General features: G+C 39.3%; 2 protein-coding genes across 5 annotated transcripts; both read right to left on the minus strand.

Moving 5' to 3' along the window:
* Positions 1-665: 665 nt before the first annotated feature.
* On the minus strand, positions 666-15,055 carry LOC111658892 (phosphatidylinositol 4-phosphate 5-kinase type-1 gamma-like). Of its 4 annotated transcripts, XM_023411581.2 has the most exons (18): positions 14,740-15,055; positions 11,385-11,413; positions 11,131-11,220; positions 10,858-10,988; positions 10,627-10,744; positions 8,780-8,932; positions 7,940-8,239; positions 7,472-7,680; positions 7,305-7,388; positions 6,517-6,565; positions 6,252-6,336; positions 5,926-6,099; positions 4,918-5,074; positions 4,754-4,822; positions 4,107-4,659; positions 3,281-3,355; positions 2,310-2,393; positions 666-2,186 (listed from the first exon to the last, which is right to left on the minus strand). In XM_023411581.2, exons 1-17 carry the CDS (start codon positions 14,831-14,833, stop codon positions 2,313-2,315), a joined length of 2,451 nt encoding a protein of 816 aa, XP_023267349.1. In that variant the 5' UTR covers positions 14,834-15,055; the 3' UTR covers positions 666-2,186; positions 2,310-2,312. The 4 variants fall into 4 exon arrangements, with proteins under 4 accessions (XP_023267349.1, XP_023267352.1, XP_023267350.1 ...); XM_023411584.2 differs by lacking the exon at positions 3,281-3,355; XM_023411582.2 differs by lacking the exon at positions 3,281-3,355 and having other exon boundaries at positions 2,310-2,396.
* A 1,007-nt stretch (positions 15,056-16,062) lies between these two features.
* LOC111658891 (phospholipid hydroperoxide glutathione peroxidase-like) lies at positions 16,063-20,352 on the minus strand. The gene is made up of 7 exons (XM_023411580.2): positions 20,226-20,352; positions 19,301-19,395; positions 18,963-19,107; positions 18,449-18,600; positions 17,050-17,074; positions 16,858-16,917; positions 16,063-16,586 (listed from the first exon to the last, which is right to left on the minus strand). Exons 1-7 carry the CDS (start codon positions 20,289-20,291, stop codon positions 16,554-16,556), a joined length of 576 nt encoding a protein of 191 aa, XP_023267348.1. The 5' UTR covers positions 20,292-20,352; the 3' UTR covers positions 16,063-16,553.
* Positions 20,353-22,700: the final 2,348 nt, after the last annotated feature.

Here is a 22,700-nt window from a genome sequence, read left to right on the forward strand (position 1 = left end):
TAGTATAGTAAGTAACAAAAAGTCATAGTACAGTAAGGCATTAGAGTCACCAATTGACATATTGTGCATGTCATTGAATTGCATACATTTTACTTCAGTTTTCCCTTTATATATATCTATATATATGTATATGTATAGAGAGAGAGAGAGAGAGAGACTATGAATTAAAGGAGATAGCTAGATAAGATTCCAGTGAGATGTTTTGGTTGAAGCCATATTGATTCTTATCTGTTTTATTCCAATTTATTTTTAGCAGCAAAGCCTCTGCAGAGAAAATAAAAAGCCAGCCCCAATAAAGCAATCAACATCTCATATCATTATGTTTGTGTGTGTTTGTGGAGGGTTGAGGTACGAGGCTTTAAATATGAGCTTCTATTTTACGATCCATCAAAGAACACAATAAAATTCATTATTGCCTATAGGTAGCTCATATACTGGCATGTCTTTGGGCAATTTAATTTTACAGTGCAAGGTAGAGTTTTGAATTTTCAAGTAGCCCAAAATACTGTATGGGATTCTACTCAACATGAGGCAGGATTGAGAATTGTATTTTCTGAGACATTGTGGTGCCATCTAGTGGGCTAATTTTGCAAATAACATTTTACAAATATATTCTCCTTGAAGCTTGTTCGTGAATGTGATCTCATCATAGAAAAACACTCAAATCAACCAAAAAATATTTATTACACAATATAATCTTTATTTTCTTTTACACAGTGATCAGCTACAAACACTGTTGCCTATAAACAGGCATTTTAACTGCAGCAGACTCGAATGATATGATAACTTATAGCAGTTCTTACTGACACGGACAGGAAGTTAGAGTATGCTTAGTCTTGTTTCAGCAAGTACAACCCTGTATGAAAGACAGTAGATACTGTCTGTCTTTTCTCACTAAACTGTATGGAAAAGCTCTGTTTGTTTAATTTGGTAAATTAGGATTAATCCAGCGTCATTAAAGACTGGGATACCTGTATTTCATATTTCTCACACAGCCAACATGCTTATAGCTGGTTCAGACCTTCATGGCTTATAACAACAACTGGACATTACAACTTTTGACGATATGACAAATAGGCAGGACAGAAAAATCTTGCACTTACATGTCTCCCAGTCACACATCATATGCATGCAAACACATGCACACAGAGACAAAAGGGCGTGTACATACTTACATGCATGTGCTTAAGCACGCAGAGTTTATCTACAATTTACAAAAGATAATTTGATTAATTTTTTTCCTTTGCTCTCTCTTGATATCTGTTATACTCCTGTGGTGTAAATGCATGGCTGCTAAATTGTTTAAACTCTGCTTCAAAGATTTGGTATTTATGCACAATAAAATACTCTGTATGTTTATATTTTTATGTTGTTTTTTTTTTTTTAAATGATTACATGTGACCGAAATATCAAAAACAGTTATGAAAATGAGTTTGTCGATAAGGCATTTTGAATACAACCACTCATTGTCAGATCTAAGTTTCTTCAATGGACCACCAAACACCACTGGAAAAACAGGACGCTGTGCGTACACAGCACACAAAACATTAACTGTGTTTGAGTGTGTTTTCACACAATAACTGATGACAAACAACAAAACATATACAATGACAAAAGACCTCAGCCACATGTAGCCTCTTTGATAAAGTGCTAAAAATAAAATTATATACAGCTTTGACATGCCGCTAGTGAAAAATAAATGCATGAATAAACTCAAACTCAGTCAAAAAGAGGAATTGATATCACGTACTGTATGTCCATATTGCATAGCCAGAGCTTGCACAGTGCAGCGAAACTCATGAGCACTAAAAACCTCCATATCAGGCAGCAGGACTGCAAGGATACCTGACTTAACAGCCACCAGAGTCATTCACAGTTGCTTTATTTCTCCACTTGATGTCGGTCAGATTGTCCATGAATTGATGATTTAACATTTTTGTTTATTTTTATGTTATGATTCTCCATGCATTTGTTTTAATGTATATTTGTGTTCGTGTTCTTGTATTCTTCAATGCGTCTAAATTCATTCCTGTAGTCTGTCACGGTTTGCAAAGCGAGCTTCCACATGCAGCTTGGGCATCCAGCATTAAGTCTTCATAGTGGCTTCCTGGTGGCTTTATTATTGAAACCTTGCAGCCTCTGTATATGGAGATGGCCTCTGGCTCCACCCATCACTGCTGTCTCCACTGTGAGAGAAGTAGAGCAAGAGAGAGAAACAGAGGATTAAATAAATAGATGCTAGAAGCAACAACTATATCCACTCATCTGCGTTGCATTAACTGTAAATCATGAATGAACTGTACACTTACCGCCTAACTCTCCCCATCTGAGCCCCTTCTGGACTCTGAGCCTGGGTGCAGAGGAGAGTACACCCAGCTCCTATCGTCCTGAGTCTGCTGATGTTAAATTCAACCAGCAAACGGCAGCAGCAGGGGAAAGAAGATGAGAGGAGAAGAATGAGAATTGAGTTGGAGAAAGATATTTATATTATAAATATAGATAAGAACATTCTCCAGACAATGAGTTGTTTAAAGCTGAACTGTGCAATTTAACATGTTGGGAGCGCCAAAGGACCCCCACATTCATGTTTCAACTGCATACAATGTGCTCATGGTCAGTATGTGATTGGTTATTACTGTTCCGAGGACAATTTTCATTTTTGAATCTAAATCTGAAGACAGTTGTAGGGTTGTTTGCTTATGTTGCCAGCACTTTCAATCACATCTGATCTCTGAAACTATAGCCACACATACTTAATAAAACCAGGTTTTCAGGCGCTTTACAATGTGCCAAGTGCAGCTTTAATAAATAGGTAATTTTCACCGTCAGGCAGAGGATTTCATTCCAGCCAAGCACTGACAACATTAATCAGCTTGTCAGCTCCTCTGTGCTACCTGGGAGCTCGAGGGCAGAAGCGTGAGGGATCACTAAAAATACAAAGTCAATACAAGTGACAGTTAACTGACTGCAGGTCCATGATCCTCAAACATTTAATTTACTGTTTACCGGACCTGTGATACATACAGATGCATACTCCATTTAAATGCACAAAATGGCCCTTCAGAAGCTGCAGTTTGTACATGTAGTATTTTTTTTTTGCAGACTTTAACACTAAATAAATCATGTGAAATCCACTGTAGTTATCCTTTAAGTACTTCTGAAGATCCATAAGCGGCTGTGCTTGTGACAGTCCCAGTGGAACAGTTACCAGCAATGCCTCTGCATGTGGGAACATCTTCTAGCATTACAAATGACTCGAACTACCTCGGTGGTGACTTACATTGTAACTCGAGCTAGAGTTTAGCTTACGACGGCCAAGAACTGGAGAGTACACCCAATATCTGCCATCTGCATACTGATGGATGGACACACACACACACACACACACACACACACACAGATGAACACACAGATGCTTGTAATGTGTCGACAGGAAAATAAATGGAATTGAATTATTATACAACAAAGGAGAAACATAAGGGATGGTGTGAAGCAGTTATTACAGAGGCTAGAAAGAAAAGAAAGTGAAAATGGAGTATGAATGCAATGATGTAGATTCATCAGCAAAAATTCACACAAAAGACTGAATTATGGAGAGCTGTGCATGACATTGACAGGCGCATGAATGCAGATTGACAGATATAAATACATCATGCTGTGCAGGAAAGACAACCCCAGTGTTTTGTTGGTACATTCAAAAGCATGAACTATGACGGGTGGCAGCCTCGTGCTTCGGGAAAAAGCATTTTGAACAGCGAGAGCAACCCCATAGTACGTGCATACCGCAACACACACGCCCTGACCCCTCACCATCATAACTCTACCACGCTGTCCTGACTGGGCCACTGCAAAAGACCCAGTAGATCAAAGAAAAACAAGAAGAAAAAAATATCTTTACTCTCTGGAAGTGGATTCATCCATTAATGGTATAATGTATATGTAATTATACTGTATATTCTTTATTCTGTCGGTCTGGTAAGATAATGGCAGTTCACCTTTCACCTCACTTTTATTTTGTTTCAATTCTGCGACTGAAACTGGTTCATAATCTAACTTTGAATATAAAAAAAAAACTAAAGCACTGAAACATGATTATGGGAACTTACAAAGTAGATGTCGGACACCTGCACCTCTCCATCCAGTGAGTTGTGGCTGCTGGACACAGATAGTTGATTGCATGATGTACGTGGTGCCCGCTGAGGCACCTGGGGGCTCGGAGGGACAGAGGAGGGAGGCGTTGAGGGGAGATGGTGAGAGGAGCTCTGGGTGGAATAGTGAGGAGATGCAGGGCAGATGGGAGTGAATGCTGAGGCAGGAGGGAGCGTGGAGGCGTTTGCTGAGGTGGGAGGTGTGGATTGTGTGGCTGAACGAGAGATCAGAGGAGAAAGAGTGGAAGACTTAGCAGCTGTGGGAGAGGTGAGTGGTTTGGTGGATGGACGGATGGATGAAGTAAGTGTGGCGGATGACTGCCCAGCTGATTGAGCAGTGGAGGAGGAGGAAGCAAAGGAAGGAGGAAGGGTAGAGGAGGAATATGCGGAGGATGGAGTAACAGAGGGAGGGGTGGATGAAGCAAAGACACGGGGCTGATGATCAGGTGACAGATGGCTGGGAGAGGTCATTCCTGTCATCTGTGTGAGCTCTGTGCTCTTTGGGATTTTACTGTATGAGGCAAGATAAAGAACAAAGTTAAAATACAGTTACACAGGCGGCTATGGACATTAGCCTAGTATTTTCATCCTTTATATGTGTGCACCTGAGCTCCACCTCCACTGTTATGGTGTCCTGCTTTTCCCCATGAATCTCAACTATCTCTTTTTGTGACCTGAAAATACATGAGAAAACAGAGGGTGTGAAAAGCGCAGAGCAGCACATATGAGGAGTGGCAAACTTAAACAATACTCATACAAGTATTCTGACCTGACCACACTCGGTGAGTGCATTTGTCTCCTGTAGCGTGGGTGCTCTGGTGTATCGAAGGGGGTGGTGGGTAAGGAGTTGTTAGAGGAAAGCGTGGTAGCGATAGATGCTGTGGTTGCATCTTCAAATGAAGGAGGAGTGCAGGGTGGTTCTCTCCCTGAGTGGCATGATTAAGTAAGAGATTGTGAGTCATGTGCAGGAGAGATGAAAATATAGAGAAACAAAAATGGGTAACAGAACTTAATTGCTTTAACATAAATCTGCAAACTAAAATTAGACATATACAGAAGGAGAAGTACTGTATGTGTGTTTGTACCACAGAGTGCCTCAATCATTCACTCAAAACTGTCATGTAGTTGTATAACACTACACCTGAGACAATTGCTGTCAGCTCTGAGAGTACTGCTGTCTGTGCAGTTTTGCTTGACACTATATTGGGGATGTTTACTGTAGTTCTATTATTTATGGTGTACCTGTGTACATTATGGTTTCCTAAAGTGTGGTGGTTTTCTCTGCACATCTAGTCTCAATTTCTTCTAGTTTTTTTTTAGTTTTACTTGTTTTTGCTATTACTGTTATTCTGCTCCTGCACTTTTTTCTCCACAAGGATCAATACAGGTTCACTTAATTTCATTTAAAGAGAAAATGGAACACTCAAGTGCAGACAATTGAAGCTAATAGTGTGCCAAGTTCAGAAAGGGAACAAGGGAAAACCAGCAATCACTTGTTCATTCTATTTTGTAGTATTTTGTTCCAGCAGCACTCACATGTTGCTTAGACATTTCCTCACGACCTTAAATGAGGGCAGCTAGCCTTGATAAAAAATCCCAGACTAATTAGTTCAAGTCTTTTTTTCTTTGAAATTAATCATCCCATTTTCACTTGTAATGAAAAAAGACAACCTGGACCTTGTGGGAAACATGTTTCTGCTTATATCACCTGCACCTGCTCATTACATGTCAAAACTTAATACCACTGTGGACTAACAGAGTTTACAACAAGTCCTACCATTGTCCTCCAGCATGGGGAAGCTGCGAGCTCCTCGTAGGTTCTCCAAGTTGTCAAGGTTTTCCTGCCTCTCATCACTCAATGAGGGACGCTGTCCAGCTGAACTGGTACCGGCACTGGACTTGGACATGGAGAGAGCCCCACGGCCCCTTTTAGATGGAGAGGATCGCAATGCTGTGAAAGCAGGGGAAATTTTACTTGTACTCTCATTCCAGAATTCCAACAATTAATATGGAAGAAAACAAAAATAATTCCTTATTGGCATTGTTGTCATCAAACATAAGAAAGTAGAGGAGTGTACGGTTCATGCACATTTGTAGACTCACAGCAGCTCTTCTTGAAGACAATGGTGCTACAGAACTTGTAGAACCTCTCAGCATAGAAACCAGGTCTGTGAACTGACACCGTGTCCTGTTGGGGGGCAGGGACAGCAATGAAAAAAGGAAACCAGGCATTTTTAATGATGTTGATCTTTTCATTGACAATGGAAATGAAGGTACTCTCTTATTACATGAAAGACAAACATAGAGACAAAATACGGTTGTCCTTGGATACAGACTATTACACAACAGTTGTGTGAAAGCTACTCACCCCATCATGGATAAGGGACTTCCAGGAGTGCTCCAGCTTTTTAATCAGTCTGTCAGACAAGACAATTAAATTATTTAGCTCATTCAGTGACTTACTGTGGTTACCTGGCAACTCGGGGCTGAATCAGAGGCTACAGTGCCACTTGGAATGTCAATGTGAATTTTAAGATCTGTTTTAAAAGACTGGATTTCATGTTACGACCTTCACACCTCTGTATGTCCACACTTCACAGACCCCAGTTCTGTTTCCCCTCCATTTGTATTTATCTAAAAACATTGTGACATGCTTTGGACTGTTTTTTCTCCTTGATCTCTTGCCATCTTTTACTATTTCTTGCAGGGGCACCAAGCCCATCCACTAACCAGCTCCTGAATTTGAAGCCAGAGAGAAATCCAATATTTGTCATTTAACGCATCCTGAGGTGTCCAATAAAAGACTGCCTGAAATCAGTGCAACCTTGCAGAGGGCATATAAGTGTATATACAGTATGTACAGCACTTTCAAAATCAACAAATCATTAACACATTAATTATAATACTTTGGATTTATCACCCTTTCTTACCATTTTTTAAGTTAAGGGCCTCATTCATTTTTCTTTAGGTTTACTTAAGAATATAAAATGTTGGAGGCATGTAGAAGACATCTGGCATTATGGGAAACTCTAAAAGTTCTGTTTATGCTGGAAGAACAGCAACATTTTATGTATTCATTTCCTGAAATTACATTGCACAACTGTAAAACATCTTTAACCTCCTTAACCTTTAACCTTAACCTTTTTTGTTGCCTACCTGTAGGATTGCAGAATATCAATGATACCGATGAACAGCAGAAGGCGCTCTCCTTTACCACCAACAGCTGGAATACCTCCCATACTACAGTCAGAGAGGAGAACATTACCATCATTTGAATAATTTACTGTGATGATAACAGCAAACTTGATGAAATGGTGACATACGTGTCATCATGGTCCAGCGTATCCCTGCACGTGGAGCCTCCCTGTATGGACTCCATTGCAGTGGAATATAAGGCTCTCTGGGCTGCAGGTTTTTTCTCATCTCCACCACCTGCAGGTGAGCCCTGGGACTGAGACTCTCTCTCTGCTTGGGTCTTGTTGTGGACCCCGAGCAGCAAACTGTAGTCCATAATCTTAAAACTCTCCAGAACCTAAAATGAAACACACAGGAACACGACATTTCAAAACATTTCCCAAGCTTCCAAGAAAATGTATAGATATAATTTCACAGCCAAGGGCATGGCCAAAATTAACATGTACATTAAAAATACATAAGCCATATAATCTATTCTTTTATTCTACCTTTTAATTGCTCTATAATTCATCTAATAATAGATAAAAATAGTTAGATACTTTATGTGTGGTTGGCTGTGCTGCTCTGTAGACTGTTAATCTACTTATGGCTCTCACCAGACAGTCTCTTTGCAGAGTTTTCACCAGAGCACTGTATGTGTCTTGGTCCAGAATGAGACCATCAGGAACGTCATTCAGAAAGTCCAGGTCTTTAAAAGTGGGTTTGGACTTCTCTCTTTCCTTCTTAGAAGCTCGTCTCTTGTATGTGGAGCCCTTCAGGTCAAACTTGAGGTGCATGCGTACAGAGCGTGGTAAAATATTGTTCATCACAACAACTCTGATGTTCTTGCCCCCACACTGGACACAGTAGAGGCCGAAAAACTTAGGCAGTAAAGTTCGGGGGTTCTGGTTCAAGTTCTGGAGCGGGGTTAGTGCAGTAGACATAGGAGAAGAGAGAGGGAGAAATAAAGAAATGTTATTTAGTAATAAGACATACAGTCCTTTGTGGTTTGGCCCTAGTACAGTGCACCTGCCGCACAGCGTGACCCACCCACAGGCCTCAGCCCTGTGTGTCTCTGCTGTGTGCATGCTTAACCTGTTAAGGAGTGCTTAGCCTGGGTCTCGGGCAGGTATAACCTCTCTGCTCTTATCTATCACAAAGTCACCTGCTGGCGTCACTGCTGACTGAGGCCGACACCAAGAGGTAGGATAAAGAGGATAAAGATAAGTACAAGTTTCAGCTGCTGCTTTGCTCTTAAGCATGCGCTCATGTATACAAACACCCTATACACCAAAAACTCTCAATAGACATACCATTAAAAAACCTATGGCAAGGATTTTAATTTTTAAAAAGTGCAAAATGCTAATTTTGTAAAAATTTTTCAAACTCTTTATACTAAATATTAACAGTGTGCAAATGAAATGATTCTAATGAGTGAAAGACTCAGTTTGACTTACCATATAGTATCCAGGAAGCAGTTTCTGTAGGAACTCAGCCTCCTTGTGCAGGACAGTTTTGATGATAAACTCGTCATCACGGGTTACGTAGAATATGGAGCCACTAGCTCCTGGATTTGTCAACTCGATGAGTGGCTCATTACATAGAGAATACTAGACAGAGCAGAGACACAGAGGAACAAACATATATTAAGATTTGAACTGGTGTCTTGCTTTAAGTCATATAATTTGACCAAAATTTTTTGAAAAGGCTGTTTCAGTATAGCCATAAAAGCAGACTTTATTTATTTTCAAGCTTGCTTTACTCGTTTAAAAGGAATAATCTGTCCCTCTGGCAAAGGAGGGCGTTAAAAATGTCATTAAATGTCACCCGAGTTTGTAATTTCATTTGGGTGCTGCAGGGTTGCACTGTTAATGTTGGATCAAATAGAGCTTTCAAATAGCCAACCAAAAGACTAATCTATCTACCCACTCACATGGCACAGCACATCGGCAGCAAAAAGAGAACTTTGTTTTAAAAGTGCAAGGGCGTACTCACTGCTGAGTAGAAAAAGGCGTTCTGAGTGTAGGTGGGAAGTATTACATCTAGATTATTAGAGTGAGTGTAATGTGACATTTATGCACTAACATAGTATTAGTAATCCCAGTGAAGTTTCTAAACTGACTGTGGTAATGCTGATTCAAGCTGGTGCTGAAGATATTGTTGATTATCAGGAATTTTGTTGAACTGAAGTGAACAATATTAAACTTCACATGTAGCAGCCCAACATCAACACTTCAATAGGATCAGCAGGCTTAAATTCACACTGGATATCTTACAGCCATTAAGACTTTGTAAACAAGAGACTTAAGATGACTTAAGGAAAATACAAGAAAGCACCCATTGCTTTTTGTTCATTTGGCTTACTAATTAATTCAATGTTCTATGGCTTAGGCGAAACAATGCAATTATACCACTACTCGACCCCTCCACCACCAACACAAACACACGCAGACACAAACATAAACTACTTGCTGACTATCTGCTGCCACAACTTGGAGTTTAAAAAAGACATCTTTAGTCTACTAATCTCCCTCTGGCACAGGTAGAATATGAGCTTAGACATGCAGCTGAGCACACTGTATGTCACTGCGTGCGTGTGTGTGTGTGTGTGTGTGTGTGTGTGTGTGTGTGTGTGTGTGTCTGTGTGAGGGGGTGGTGGGTGTGTGTTTGTGTGTATGTACCATGACATGCAAAATATATGAGGGCATGTGCAACAGTCTTTTTTTGTGTTTGTTTGAGCACGATTTTCATTTTATATGTGAGGGCGTTTAATGATCATCCTCACATCAGCACAAGTCTGATGTGACAGGAAGCATGTTTTCTTTGATAACGCCATTGATCATCAGTCAAATACTGTCAGATGGATCCTCACACAAATCTATGTTTGGTTTATGTTTGCTTGTATCATACAGGGTTATCTTTTCCACTCTTACCAAATGAAATGTAACAAGCAAGAGAAAAAAAACTTTTTCAGAACTCTCATTTGACAAATTCCCAATTTAGACAATACAGATGTATGTTTTCGTTGGCTTTGTTATATTCAACAATCAAGTGTATTCAATACAATTTATATACAAAATAATATAATTTTTTTCTTTGTTTTTCTTTCTCAGTCAGTTGTGCAGCAAAACACCAGGAGTTAGTTAACTATCAGGTGTTCTGAAGCAAATAATTATTGATGGTGTGCATATGCATTATTGGTGATGTTCTATGTAACAGAAAACATTTCACTTGCACAGCATGTTATAAAGCATTCAGATATTCTAAATGCATCACGAGTCATCCGAGAAAATTAATATCTCACCAAGTAGTCATCTGGTCGTATTCCAAACAGCTCTCGGAAGTAGCGGAAGGCCACAGGAGCGTAGGTTTTAAACCTGAAGTCTGGGAAGTGGTGGGCTGGTGTGAGGTTGCTGCCTTCACTGTGTGAAGCAAGGTGGGGCCATTAGGAAGAGTGAAAGAAGATGAAAGATTATATAAGATACTTCCCACACACATATGCTCATAAATACAAACTACACTCATACAAACGCACCTGGGGAAGAAGATGCTTTCGACCACATAGAAGTCCTGCATCAGCACATCTCTCTCAGGCTTGGAGCTGAGGTTGCCAACGGTATATCCAATGCCCAGCTGGATGGCCCCTTTCAAGGCAGAGGAGGTGGTCTGGAGGTGGAGAACAATGAAAAGAGCAACACACTAAGGTGTGGGTGGAAAGTAGTTGATGAAATCGTGACACCAAGCAAACCTACAAACAGTATATAAGCCAAAAGACAAAGAGAGAGACGGATGAAGAGGAAAGGTCTACCTTCTTGTACGTTGTCTCACCAGAGGCATCTACCCTCCTGTGGCCAATCTTTTTCTCATGGGCTGGGCCCACTCCGAATGGGGACGGCATCTGTCACAAGGAAAGAAACAGGGAGTGCAAATGTATATGTGATATAGGCATTGCATATATTGTACATAATCCAATCAGAAGTCATACACAGCAAACTAATACAGATGAAAGAAGGGAAAGAGAAATTCAAGTGAGTGGGTGTATAGTGTGAAGTCGCCTCTCACCTCTGTTATCTGAGCTTTCTTGGCTGAATCTGTGGACAAAAAAAGAGAGAAGGTGCAGGAGAAACAGGTTCAGAAGTGACCACAGTGGTATATTATTTAGTGCGATTTAGCAATTAATGATGACTTTGTTTTTGTGATTGGTGATTCTTACCAAGATAAAATAAGTTTAAGGAACATCCACCAGCAACAAGGCAAATATAGATGCTATAGATACATTTCCTATGATGAAGAAATGTGGTAATGTGCAATCAGGTATAATATCTGATCTATACAATCATCTAAATATCCTGAAACACACAGAAAAATGAAAATTCAAACATATAGAATTCCATGACGACTGGAGAAACTTAATCTGCTGATCAAGATGGTGTGATACAATTGAAAGCTCCAGAACAGCTATTAATGGACCTTGTGGTGAGGTTATTGTATCAACATCCAGATCCACATTCTTTAGCTCATTCTAACTTTATTTTGTTTATTTAAAAGGAAGCATGCACAATACATTCGTTGCACTTGATCCAAGCTAATTCGGCAACTACAATACTACAAATTTGACTTCATCAACCTTGTTCCAAATAAATTGGTGGTTAACTCACCAGCAGAGGAGTTCAGTGCCTACAGGTTACCAAATGTTTGATAATCCAGAAAGAAAAAAGTCATGCAGAAAAAAACCCTGACTAAACCAAAATCTGACATTCAGCGCTCAGACCACTACAGCATGCAGTCAGTTTTTTCTATTCCTGGATCAGTGAGATTTGCACCAAGAAGGTAAAAACTCTATTGGATTGACTTCCTCTCTAATCTGAGTGCTGCCATTGGCTGAGGTCTCCAGATAACACCACTGTCCAATCACGCACAAGGATTAGAAAGAATCTTTTTCGAACCGACATGAAGGACGCAACTGAACTGTGTCTGTATGTTTCTGTTTATTGAAAAGCATGAGTGAGCAGGAAGGGAGAAAATTAATGGGAAAAGAAACAGTACTTCACAGTACTACAAGTTACTTGGTTTAGTGTACATCATGATGTACATCATGATGTTGAATTTCAGGTCACATGAGGGTGAAGATTAAGTGTTGCTGATTGAGCAGGGATAATGAAACTTTAAACCATGTTAAAGCACACAGCACACACTACTGTATGTTGCTATCACTGAGCCATGACAAAATACAATAATAGTTCAATTATGATTAATATATAATAATGATTTCTCATTGGTGGTTTGTTAGATACAAACAATATGAAACAATCATACAATCTGAACTGTCAAAATTCAAATTTGCATGCAGCATATTTGATTTAGTTTTCTAGAGCCATGTATATTTGTACCTCTACTCCTCTACTTACATGGCAACTGCATTAATAATAAGGCTTCAGCTATACTAGTGTCTGTGAGGCTTTACTTAGGCACAACAATGCTTAGAGCAAAGGCTAAGGCTAACATACTCACAGTGACAATGTTAACATGCTGATGTTTAGCAGGTATAAGTGTTACCATGGTCACAAACTTAGTTCAGCATTTTAGAATGCTAAAATTTGCTAAATTTGCACAAACACAAAGTACAGTTGGGGCTCATGGGAATGTCATTCGTTTTGCAGGTTTGCAAATTTAAATGTTGACCTCATAGTGGCGCTAGATGAAAAATCAGCGGCTCACCAAAGTTACTAAACTTCCTGTAGGGTGACATGAATGAATGTAATGAATTTCATTCAATTCAGTGGTTGCTGAGATATCTGGACCAAAAGTATTGGACCAACTGACCAGCATTGCCATGAGCATGTAAATTTAAGAGGTGAAAGGGAAAATGTTGAGCAATATTTTTGGTGCATGAAACAGGTTTAGGAAATTGCATCAAAAGGCATCCCGTAAAATCATGGTTACAAAATTCAGCATTCGACTGCTCAAACAAAAATTAGTGAATCCTCATACAGTAATTTCATTTATTTCTTCTTTAATGCCCTTTAGTGCAGTGACAGGCCGCACATGGCTGCCCGCACCTGTAACCTGATTAACGTTGCATCAAAGCCTGTAAGGCAGAACAATGAGAAGGAGTATCCTGGGACAGGCGCACACACAAAGAGTCTCCGTGGGATTAGGGTCATGCCAGAATAATGTGCCACTGAGCTGCAAACAACAAATGGGACTAACTCACTGTAGCATTTCTGATTATTATGTGAGTAACAGACAACATATAAGATGATGTGCTTTCAATGTCTTAAATTAAAACACTAAGGAAATGTACATGTACTGAAAGCTCACTCAGAAAGGTTATTCTTGTCATGAAATATTTCATGTCAATATTAAGAGAAGTATGCCTTAAGGCCTGTGTGTGTCATAGTTAAGAGGATTAGATTTCTCCCTTATCAACTGAGAAAATGGCGGCCTGTTGCTATGACATTAATGCGACACTAAACACAGGAGTAGATTTTGATGCCTTGAGACTCTCTGCACAGACGTCAAATCCAGTGGATTTAATAATAATCATGTGTACGCAAACATCCACTGTATGCATGTGCATGCACATGCAAAGATAACTTGTTGGGCCTGCTAAACTGATGATGATCAAATCTGCTCTCTTTCTTTCTTTCTGCACATTATATTTGCACATAAAACATCATAAACCTGTCATGCATATCCTGTTGTATTTGTAGCCATGACATCCACAGCGATGCCCACAAGGGATTAGTGTGTGGTTTATGTTATAATTCCATATCAGATTATGCAAGGCACTCTTCAGATTTAGCCAGGAAGAGGAAGAGAGATAGTAAAAGGACAGACAGAGGTTGAGGAGAGGAACAAAATGACACCTGAGAGACTACAGCATGTTTACTATAGTGGATGCTGAGCAGCAGCCCATCATGTGTAGGTGTCAAACAAAACTATAGCTCCTGCAGATACTGTACGTACAACTGTGTGTGTAAAACCTACATGCAATCTTATTATGATAATATGTACCATTTTTCTCATAGCAGCTTGTATTTATCAGGTTTTGTGGGACTGTGTGTGCATGCCATTGCACTTTGTGTTTGTGCCAACCTGCAGTGAGCCACTGACACTTTGGGCCATTTACAACTGAGCAGCAGTCACTTGAATCTTGACACTGTTATCTAACCATACAGTTAATTATTCAGTTCCACAGCTTAGATTCCCCTCACTACAATTTTCTGTATCTGCCTAAGTGGCATTTTCGTCTACATTCAAATATGACTGCATGGTAGGAAGCTGCTCACTTAGGTCCATATTCCTTTCCCCGGTGCACGTACTGCCACTGACAGCTGGGTTTGAATAAGCCCACCGCAGTGGTGGGAGTCTTTAACTATTTGTCGCTCTAACGCTAACTGAAAGACATACGAACCGGTGTCCCCCAGGTCAAGCTGTAAGCAAAGGCCGGCGGCCGCTGCCTCGCTCGTAGTCCCGTCATCCCCGGTTTCCGCAGTCCTCCCGTCCATCTCCCGGACGGTTCCTGACGACGACGCGCAGCCGTGTCCTTCCTCAAAGAGAACCAGATGCGTCGGTATGCGCTCCCAAACAACCTAGAAATGCTCTCATTTTACCTTCTTCTATGTTTACTGCTACGGTTACAGACTACATTGCACTGCACGAATGTGTATTTGCTGCTGTGTATTGCCAAACGCAGCGACACGTTCAGGGCCAGCGGTGCCGATCATCTCTGCCGCTGCTGTGCGTCATCACTCTCACGCAACGGCTGATGCGCGTGCCACTACGGCATCATCATCATCATCCTGCTCAGCTCACAAGTGACCGTTTAACCGAGAGAGCGTCAACTCAGCATACACCGTGGCCTACCAATTAGAGGCTGTTCCTGACATTTAAATTTTATATTTCATAAGCTTATCAGCTGTTTAGTAATGAACCCGACACTACAGAAAATAATAAAAAATAGCTGAAAAATTATGCATGATACCAAAAAAAAATAGCTAGTTTTAAAACATACAGCAAAGTTGAATAAGTGGTGATCACTGAGCACGTTAACAGCAGCAGAGATGCTAATAAGCTGTTGCAGCACTAAGAAGAGTGTCTATGTGCCCTGGATGTGATCGAACGTGATGTGATCTTTTTTTGGTTCCAATCCATACTAGTTTCACTACTCAAAAGATTTCACATAGTTGGTATCAATACTTTAGGGATGGATCTGCCCACACCTACTACACGGTAACGCTTTATTTTATGGGCCTGCTTACTGTTTGATTGATACACTTTTGATTAATTAAAATCTATTATTGCTTGGGTAAAAATATCAAATTCAATATCAAAAATATTAAGATTGTCTACAGGCAAACATATACAGAGAATATTCACGTATAAAATTATGAATCATAAAATTTTTGAACATACTGTAAATAAATTGCTAAAATCATTGATTAAATTGTGCTTTTGGATAATTCTACAAAGGCAATTAAAAATGTACTGAAGTGGGATTACTAGCACTTACAAGAAATATTAAAGCATTTCTAAGGAAGGAAACTACTACAAAGCATTACCAATGTAAAACCTTGCATTTCAGTTATAAAATATCTAAACAAACCAGTTATTACAATAAACAATATATTATAATATTCAAATAACAGGCCACTATAGTAACCAGTCAGAAGCCAGTAGTTGAACTTTAGTGTGACTCAGATTAGAGTACTTTAATAAGTGAATCTAAATTGACAAATCAGTTTCCAAGACAGCATTTATTTTCCAATTTCAACACATGATAAGTCATGGTACAATAAAGGGCCCTTTGGCAAATTAAGTGCAAATAATACTATCAGTAGCACAATGGAAATCTGTGAGGTTTATGGCATCCTTTGTCCTTGCATAAAACTGACATTGACACATGCACAAATGTGTCACTTATCGTTCATAATGAACTAAATGGTATTTGTATTAGAAAAAGGAATGGCTGTTTAGAGGCTGAAGTAAGGTGTGAAATGTCTCTACTTTGGACAACTAGTGATGTCCTCTCTCATGGTCTTCTAGGGATTGGTGTGTGTGTGTGTGGGCTCTGGCGGTTAGTTGCACGCTGGGAATCATCAGGCTTGTCCTCCCCAAAATTGGGTTTACAGACAGGCCGTCACTGGTCCAGAAACACACGCACACACAAATACACTGAACTCCATAGGAGAGGTCAGGAGTCAAAGTAACACATAGGACACAGTTGTATTAGAGGTATGTGGGTAGGTCCTTCTCCACCACCTGGGAAGAGAAACAAGCAGAAACTTTATTATGACAGAGATGGTTAATGACACCAGTCCAACACCATGGACAGAGATGAAATGTTCATTACAAAACAGATACATATTTCATATAAATAGCCTGAATAAACTTTTAATGGCTGAAATGAACAGTATTTTAACTTAATCAAAAATAGCAGGAAACTATAATATGCACCAACATTATATGAAAGATTTCATACTTCACAGCATGCACAGAAATATTATTAAAAACTAGAGCGAATGCCACTTACGCTGGGATCATCTGTTGGGCCATACCGCTTCACCACTTGTCCTTCTCTATTTATAAGAAACTGTTGAAGAATGAGACATCAAAATATTAGCACAAACATGGATTTTCATACAACTGTGGAAAGAAAATACAGCAAAATTTGACTGTGAATGATTCTTTTACAGGTATACTGCCAACAATATTAACAAATTACCTTAGTGAAGTTCCATTTGATGTTACTGTGGAGAGACAGCGAGAGAAAAAATGTTATTACAATACAACTTTAATCATTAACACCAATACTGCTGTTTCAGCCTTCATGGAGCACAGTGTGTAGTCCACTTGAATTTAAGTTGGCTGCAACAAAAGCGAGTACTTTGTATTTTTCTCCTTCTATCTTCTTTCTTTATTCTGTAGGTCTCACTCATATTTCAAGAATTCAAATTATATTGACCACACGTTGTTAGACAACCATTGTTGACTGTGTAACTTCTATTATGACTGATAGTGTCCAAGGTCCTACAGACAGGAATGAAGGGAGAAGGCTACCTTAGGACACTGCACAAACCCAGTTCCAGACAAGTGTAAGTGAAGAATGACAAAAAGCAAGATATGCATAACAATAGTTGGGTAAGAACATGCGACATCCTCAGAAATTGGTGTGGCACGATTCTGATTCACATGCTGGATTTGTACTGATCATCATTTTGTCCTAAGCCAAGCTTACAATAAACACTTCTGCCTGAGGTTTCTGAACTCCTGGTGATTCTCTTTCCCTTCAGCTCACATGATTTCAACCTCAGTATCAGAGAAAATTATGCAGAGAATATCTATCATGCAGAGAACAAATTCTCACCCCACTCCTGCAGCATAATCTACCCATCACTATCCATTTATTTGTTCAGTGTAGATAGATACTCATTTTCACCAAAGTATGGCTAAAATGCGCTCCTTCAGTCTCAGTCCTAAAATGTTCTGAGCCTGTTAGGGGTTCAGGAAATTTGCATGTTACAGCTTGTAATGGCTTGATTTTTTGCATACTAGATGATGCCCCCTTTCCCGTTGCGTCTGAACAAAATATTAATCTTATTTCCTTAGCTCAATACACGTATATCATTTCACAATCTCAAACTTTTCTGAACTCATTTCTGGCATCAACTTCAATAGTTCCTTGTCTGTTCCCAACTCAGCCAAACTTGAAAGATCAACTTTACCATTAGTGTAGTGTCTTGAGACAGTTGGCTTCTTCTTCTAGGCTATTTCCAGTAAAGCAGGGCTCCATGAAATCACTATCACTGGTTAATAAGGAAATGAATAATGATTACATTCCATTACATACTTCTGGGTATGTTGCAATCCATTTTGCAATTATCTGCCCAAACCTGTTTCACATGGGATTAGCCCAGACTTTCTTTATTGTTTTCTTATGCTACTAGTTGAAGACGTCTGAAATTATTTCAGAAAAGTATGAAATTGAAAAATGATGATGTTCTGAATCCTGGACGAGGTGGCATGAAATTACCCCAAAGAAAAATTGTTACTAATTTTGTGAATGTAATGTCATCAAACTTTTTGTTAAGTAAACAAAAAGTTATAGTAGGACAAGAACTCACTTTCCCAGGGTTCCTTTGCCTTTAGGCTGTGCCTTCATCCACTTCCACAAAGGGTGAGCATTGTCTCCATTCACATCAATTTTACTGAAGAGGTCAAACTCTGCATTGTAACCTCTAGCAAACTTTTTAATCTCTGCGTCAGTCCCCGGCTCCTGGACAACACACGCACACACACGCACGCACGAAAATTAGTAATTCAAATTTTGCAAATGAGCTAATATAGCTTTACATGGTATGAATACAATTATCTGAAATGTATCCAAAATATGCAAGAATTCAGGTTACATGCTTGTTTAAACTTAATGGTGTAAAATCATTTAACTTACTTCTATCCTGCCAGATAACATTATTCTAAACCAACAGTGAGATGCAGGAAAGGTTTAAGATGTAGTTTAACAGTTCAAGGGTCATGAATTGTATTAACAACAACATTGGCAATATTCTTGTGATAAAGCACAAAATAAAGAAAATAAAATAAACAAAAGCTGTATTGTCATTAGGTTATGATTGTTACCTGTCCTCCAAACTGGTTGCATGGAAAGCCCAGGATGCGTAAACCTTTCTCAGCATAGGAGGCGTGCATTCCCGCTAGCTGAGTGTAGTTTACTTTGGTCTTTCCTCATTTAGAGGCTACATTTACAATGATGCACACATACCCTCTGGCAGGAAAAACAGAAGAAATAAGAGGTTAAATTAAGAAAATAACTCACAAACAACTACTGTCAATTTGTAAATTCTATGCATGAAAACTGTAATATTCAAATCTATACGTATAAGGCATTAATTCCCTAGCCTGTGGAAGAGCATAAATATATATGATATTACGTTTATATATACACACATATATATTACCTGTATTTCTCAAGGGACACATCATTGCCATCAATATCCTTGGCAGAAAACTCGTAGATGGACTTGGCACTCTGCCAGTCTCCCACCTGAGCGCACTGCATAAAGGTGAAGAATGAAGACAAAGGTTTGTCGGGGCTAAAGTCCACGAAAGCAAACCAAAGGGCAAACGTAAACTCAAGCCGATACACGCAAGATGAGTCAGACACATGGTAGGAGAAACAAGGAAGTTAACCTCTTCTCTTGATACTCAGTGCACTTTGGCCCATTTGTGTCATAATTAATATCCCTACACAGAACAGGTTTAGGCTGGAAAACCCAGTAGTGTGGCCTGTATGTCTGTCTTTTCAAGAGCTGGAAGTAACAGATTAAAAACTAAAATTTGACAGATTAAACAGCGGCCACGTTAAATCACGGGTTAACCGCTGATTTGAGTAAAAATTAGGAAATAAAAGGGATTACACAAACAGTGGATCTTCTCCTAGTCTGACGTTATGTTACATCAGATTATTACCATGGATTATTAGCTACTTCCACGGCATCTTTAAACCCATATATCTGCGTTAGCATTACAGCACAACAAGCTAATAACGCCAGTCATCTTATCATAACAGGAAAAACAATAAATGTGAGTTAAATTCATGAGACGTAGCTACTGAGTTTAGCCACAGGGTAAACCATTAATTAAACTTCGTCGTTGGACCTCCAAATGAATAACGGCCAAATGCCGACATTATGCTAGGAGCTAGCAGTTGTGACTGCATCAACATCGGACCTATTTGCTCGCTGCACCACATTTAAAAATAGATGTCCTAAATCTGCCCTAGCTTTACGTGTTGTTCAGCACGCAGGCAACGGCACATACATTACCTTTAGACCACATCTAAAAGGAAAAAAAAACGCATATTGTTGTGTCCTACGTACTTACCATGGTTCTTAGTACTCCTCTGCTCCCCACTATACCTAATAACACTGTCCGTGACAAGAGTCGCATGGCGGCGATAATAATGCCACTTATCACGTGACCTGTGGCGCCGCCTACTGGGTGACATGAATATCTTTTATTGACTCTAATTTCTTGGCCACTTGGGTCAAGTTAAGATGGCAAAGATATAAGAAAACAATTGCTTATTTACACATCCAGCAGTTACAGAGCAACATTATCTTTCGTTATCATTCATGTCCATCTGTGTCAGTCCAATAATCACTCTTATGCTCTGTTTTTGGTCTATACCAACTCCTGAGGGAAATATCTGTCTCTTTTGCCACTAAATGCTCCATTATGTTTAACTGTTAGTCTCTGACATTGTCTGCTGTTTTTTGCTGAGTTTGGTGCTGAGTCAAAAATTAGAGTAAAGTTGTGAGCTGGACAGATAAACAATGAGTTGAACCTGACTATAAAGCTCTGTAAAGCCAGGGGAGCTGCAGAATCAGGTGATAATTTTCTCTTTCAGAAGTGAATGTGAAAACAAACTGCAATAGTCTTCACAGTAAAGGTCAAACATCCAAGAGCCAAACACATTTTTGTATGGAACGGTACTTTATACCACTACTTTCAGCTTTTGAAGTGTTTTTTTTGTTTGTTTGTTTGTTTTTTTTACATTTTATTTACCATTTTCTTTTAAATTTCCATGTTTCCTTTTAATTTTAATTCTGGTTTAAAATGAAAAAAGATCCTCCATCCTCTTGGATGCAGCACAAGAAGCTGTAAGCAAATCATTGACATATTGTCATCGCATAAAGTTGCTAAACTGTAGTAAGTATACGATAAGATGACATACAGCAAAATATGCATTGTATGCAATAAAAAGAAGATAAATTGCATATCTTAGGCAAGGTCAAAGTTATTCTACTAATGTAGTCAAAAGTAAGCTGCTGATCAGCCTGAGCTCAAAGCCAATTCTTCGAGGCAACCTTTCCCGTAGCTTAAAAACCTACAAAAGACGCACATTTAATATAGAAAAAACATATCAAAACTACACAGCTATTATTGGCTCTCACTCTCGGATCTCATCAAAGGATAAGAATGTATCTTTTATCTAAATAAGCTAACTGTCCTGGGTTAACAGCCAGTACCAAAAGGTAAAACTCTGAACTATAGCATCAAAAAAAAGGAGAAAGTAAAGTGAGTACCAACATACATGAGAAGAATAAGACAGACGTTCTTCCTTTCATAGCAGCCTGATGAGGTGAGGTCTCTGCTCACCCATCCACTGGGGAAGAACCATGTGATGAGATTACTTTGGGGAATATGACAGTTGATTTCTTGTCTAAACATGTTTCTGCAATGGAAAAGTGTTTGCTACCATGGCGACACAGGACAGCAACAGCAAGCAGGTGTATACACACTCATTTAGCGAAAGGCTCATGATGCACACTTATCTGCTCTGTATATTTGATAAGATAATTCTGAATGTTTGCACGCTGTCGTCACTGACTACTGTCACACACCAGCTTAAAGTGTGTGACAGGTATGACAAGCCGAGTTTAAATTGGTTTTGTCCTGCATTCAGTCTGAAAATGGAAATGGAACAGAATGGGTATGTAAGGTACTAAAATACAGAAGTTGAGAAACTGTAATGGTACTTGCTTTGGCACATGTGAAACAAAATCAAACTGTATGAAAGCGGCAAGTTCATTTATCAACGGGAACTCAGTAATTGAAGCTGTAGTGTCATTGTTTTTCCAACAGAGGACACTATCTAACTGTAGGAAAGATCCCTGTGCAACGTTCAGAACTGTCATAATTTCATATGATGAGATTGAGATTACAGAGAGGTGTGTCTGAGATTGTATGAAGACTGAAGGCAGTTTTTTGCTACTGTTCAGTATACTACACTCACTGTTAACTAATACATAAATCTGTAAATGCTAACAGGGATCAGCTGACCCCTGCAACTTGTTTGGCTCATACGAGTTCTTTTTTACGGTTGAGTTTTTGTAGAGAGCTGATTTTTAAAGAGATGACAGTACAGATGCCTTCCTCTTATACACAAGTTCATTCGAAACCATAGCATCTCTTTCTTTTTACTGTACTCAAATTAGGCCAAGGACTTACTCTGTTTCACATCCCTGTTCTGGGACATTGCTTTGAAATAGACTCCAGTGGTCTGACATCAGACTGGTGCCACAATTAAAGTCCCCATGAAACAGCATTTTGCTTTTTTAATTGGATGTATTCCCTGTTGAAATTGGTTATTGGAGTGGGACATAACACACAAAGGAATCACTCAAACGTGTTAATCAACAGGTCATCAGTTAGAGAAAGGAGTTGATGTTCATTTATTGGTTGGAATTTTTACTTTGCAATTCTGGTGCATTCTTATTTCAGTTAAGGTTAGGTGTTAGTGTACCATTTAGCACAAATTGGTCTTCACAGAATGTCACATTTCATTTAATCAGA

The sequence above is a fragment of the Seriola lalandi genome, unplaced genomic scaffold (assembly GCF_002814215.2).
Source record: "Seriola lalandi dorsalis isolate HSWRI2012SDOR001 ecotype SW California unplaced genomic scaffold, Sedor1 jcf7180002054469, whole genome shotgun sequence".
NCBI lineage: Eukaryota > Metazoa > Chordata > Actinopteri > Carangiformes > Carangidae > Seriola > Seriola lalandi.

What these genes read in the sequence shown, in the direction of transcription:
- LOC111658892 (XM_023411581.2), bottom strand. Translation starts at nt 14,833, where the DNA reads ATGGACGGGAGGACTGCGGAAACCGGGGATGACGGGACTACGAGCGAG. An exon ending in GTGAGACAACGTACAAGAAG is followed by an intron (nt 10,989 to 11,130) that starts GTAGACCTTTCC and finishes CTCCACCTCCAG; the next exon opens with ACCACCTCCTCTGCCTTGAA. An exon ending in CACTCACCGAGTGTGGTCAG is followed by an intron (nt 4,823 to 4,917) that starts GTCAGAATACTT and finishes ATGTATTTTCAG; the next exon opens with GTCACAAAAAGAGATAGTTG.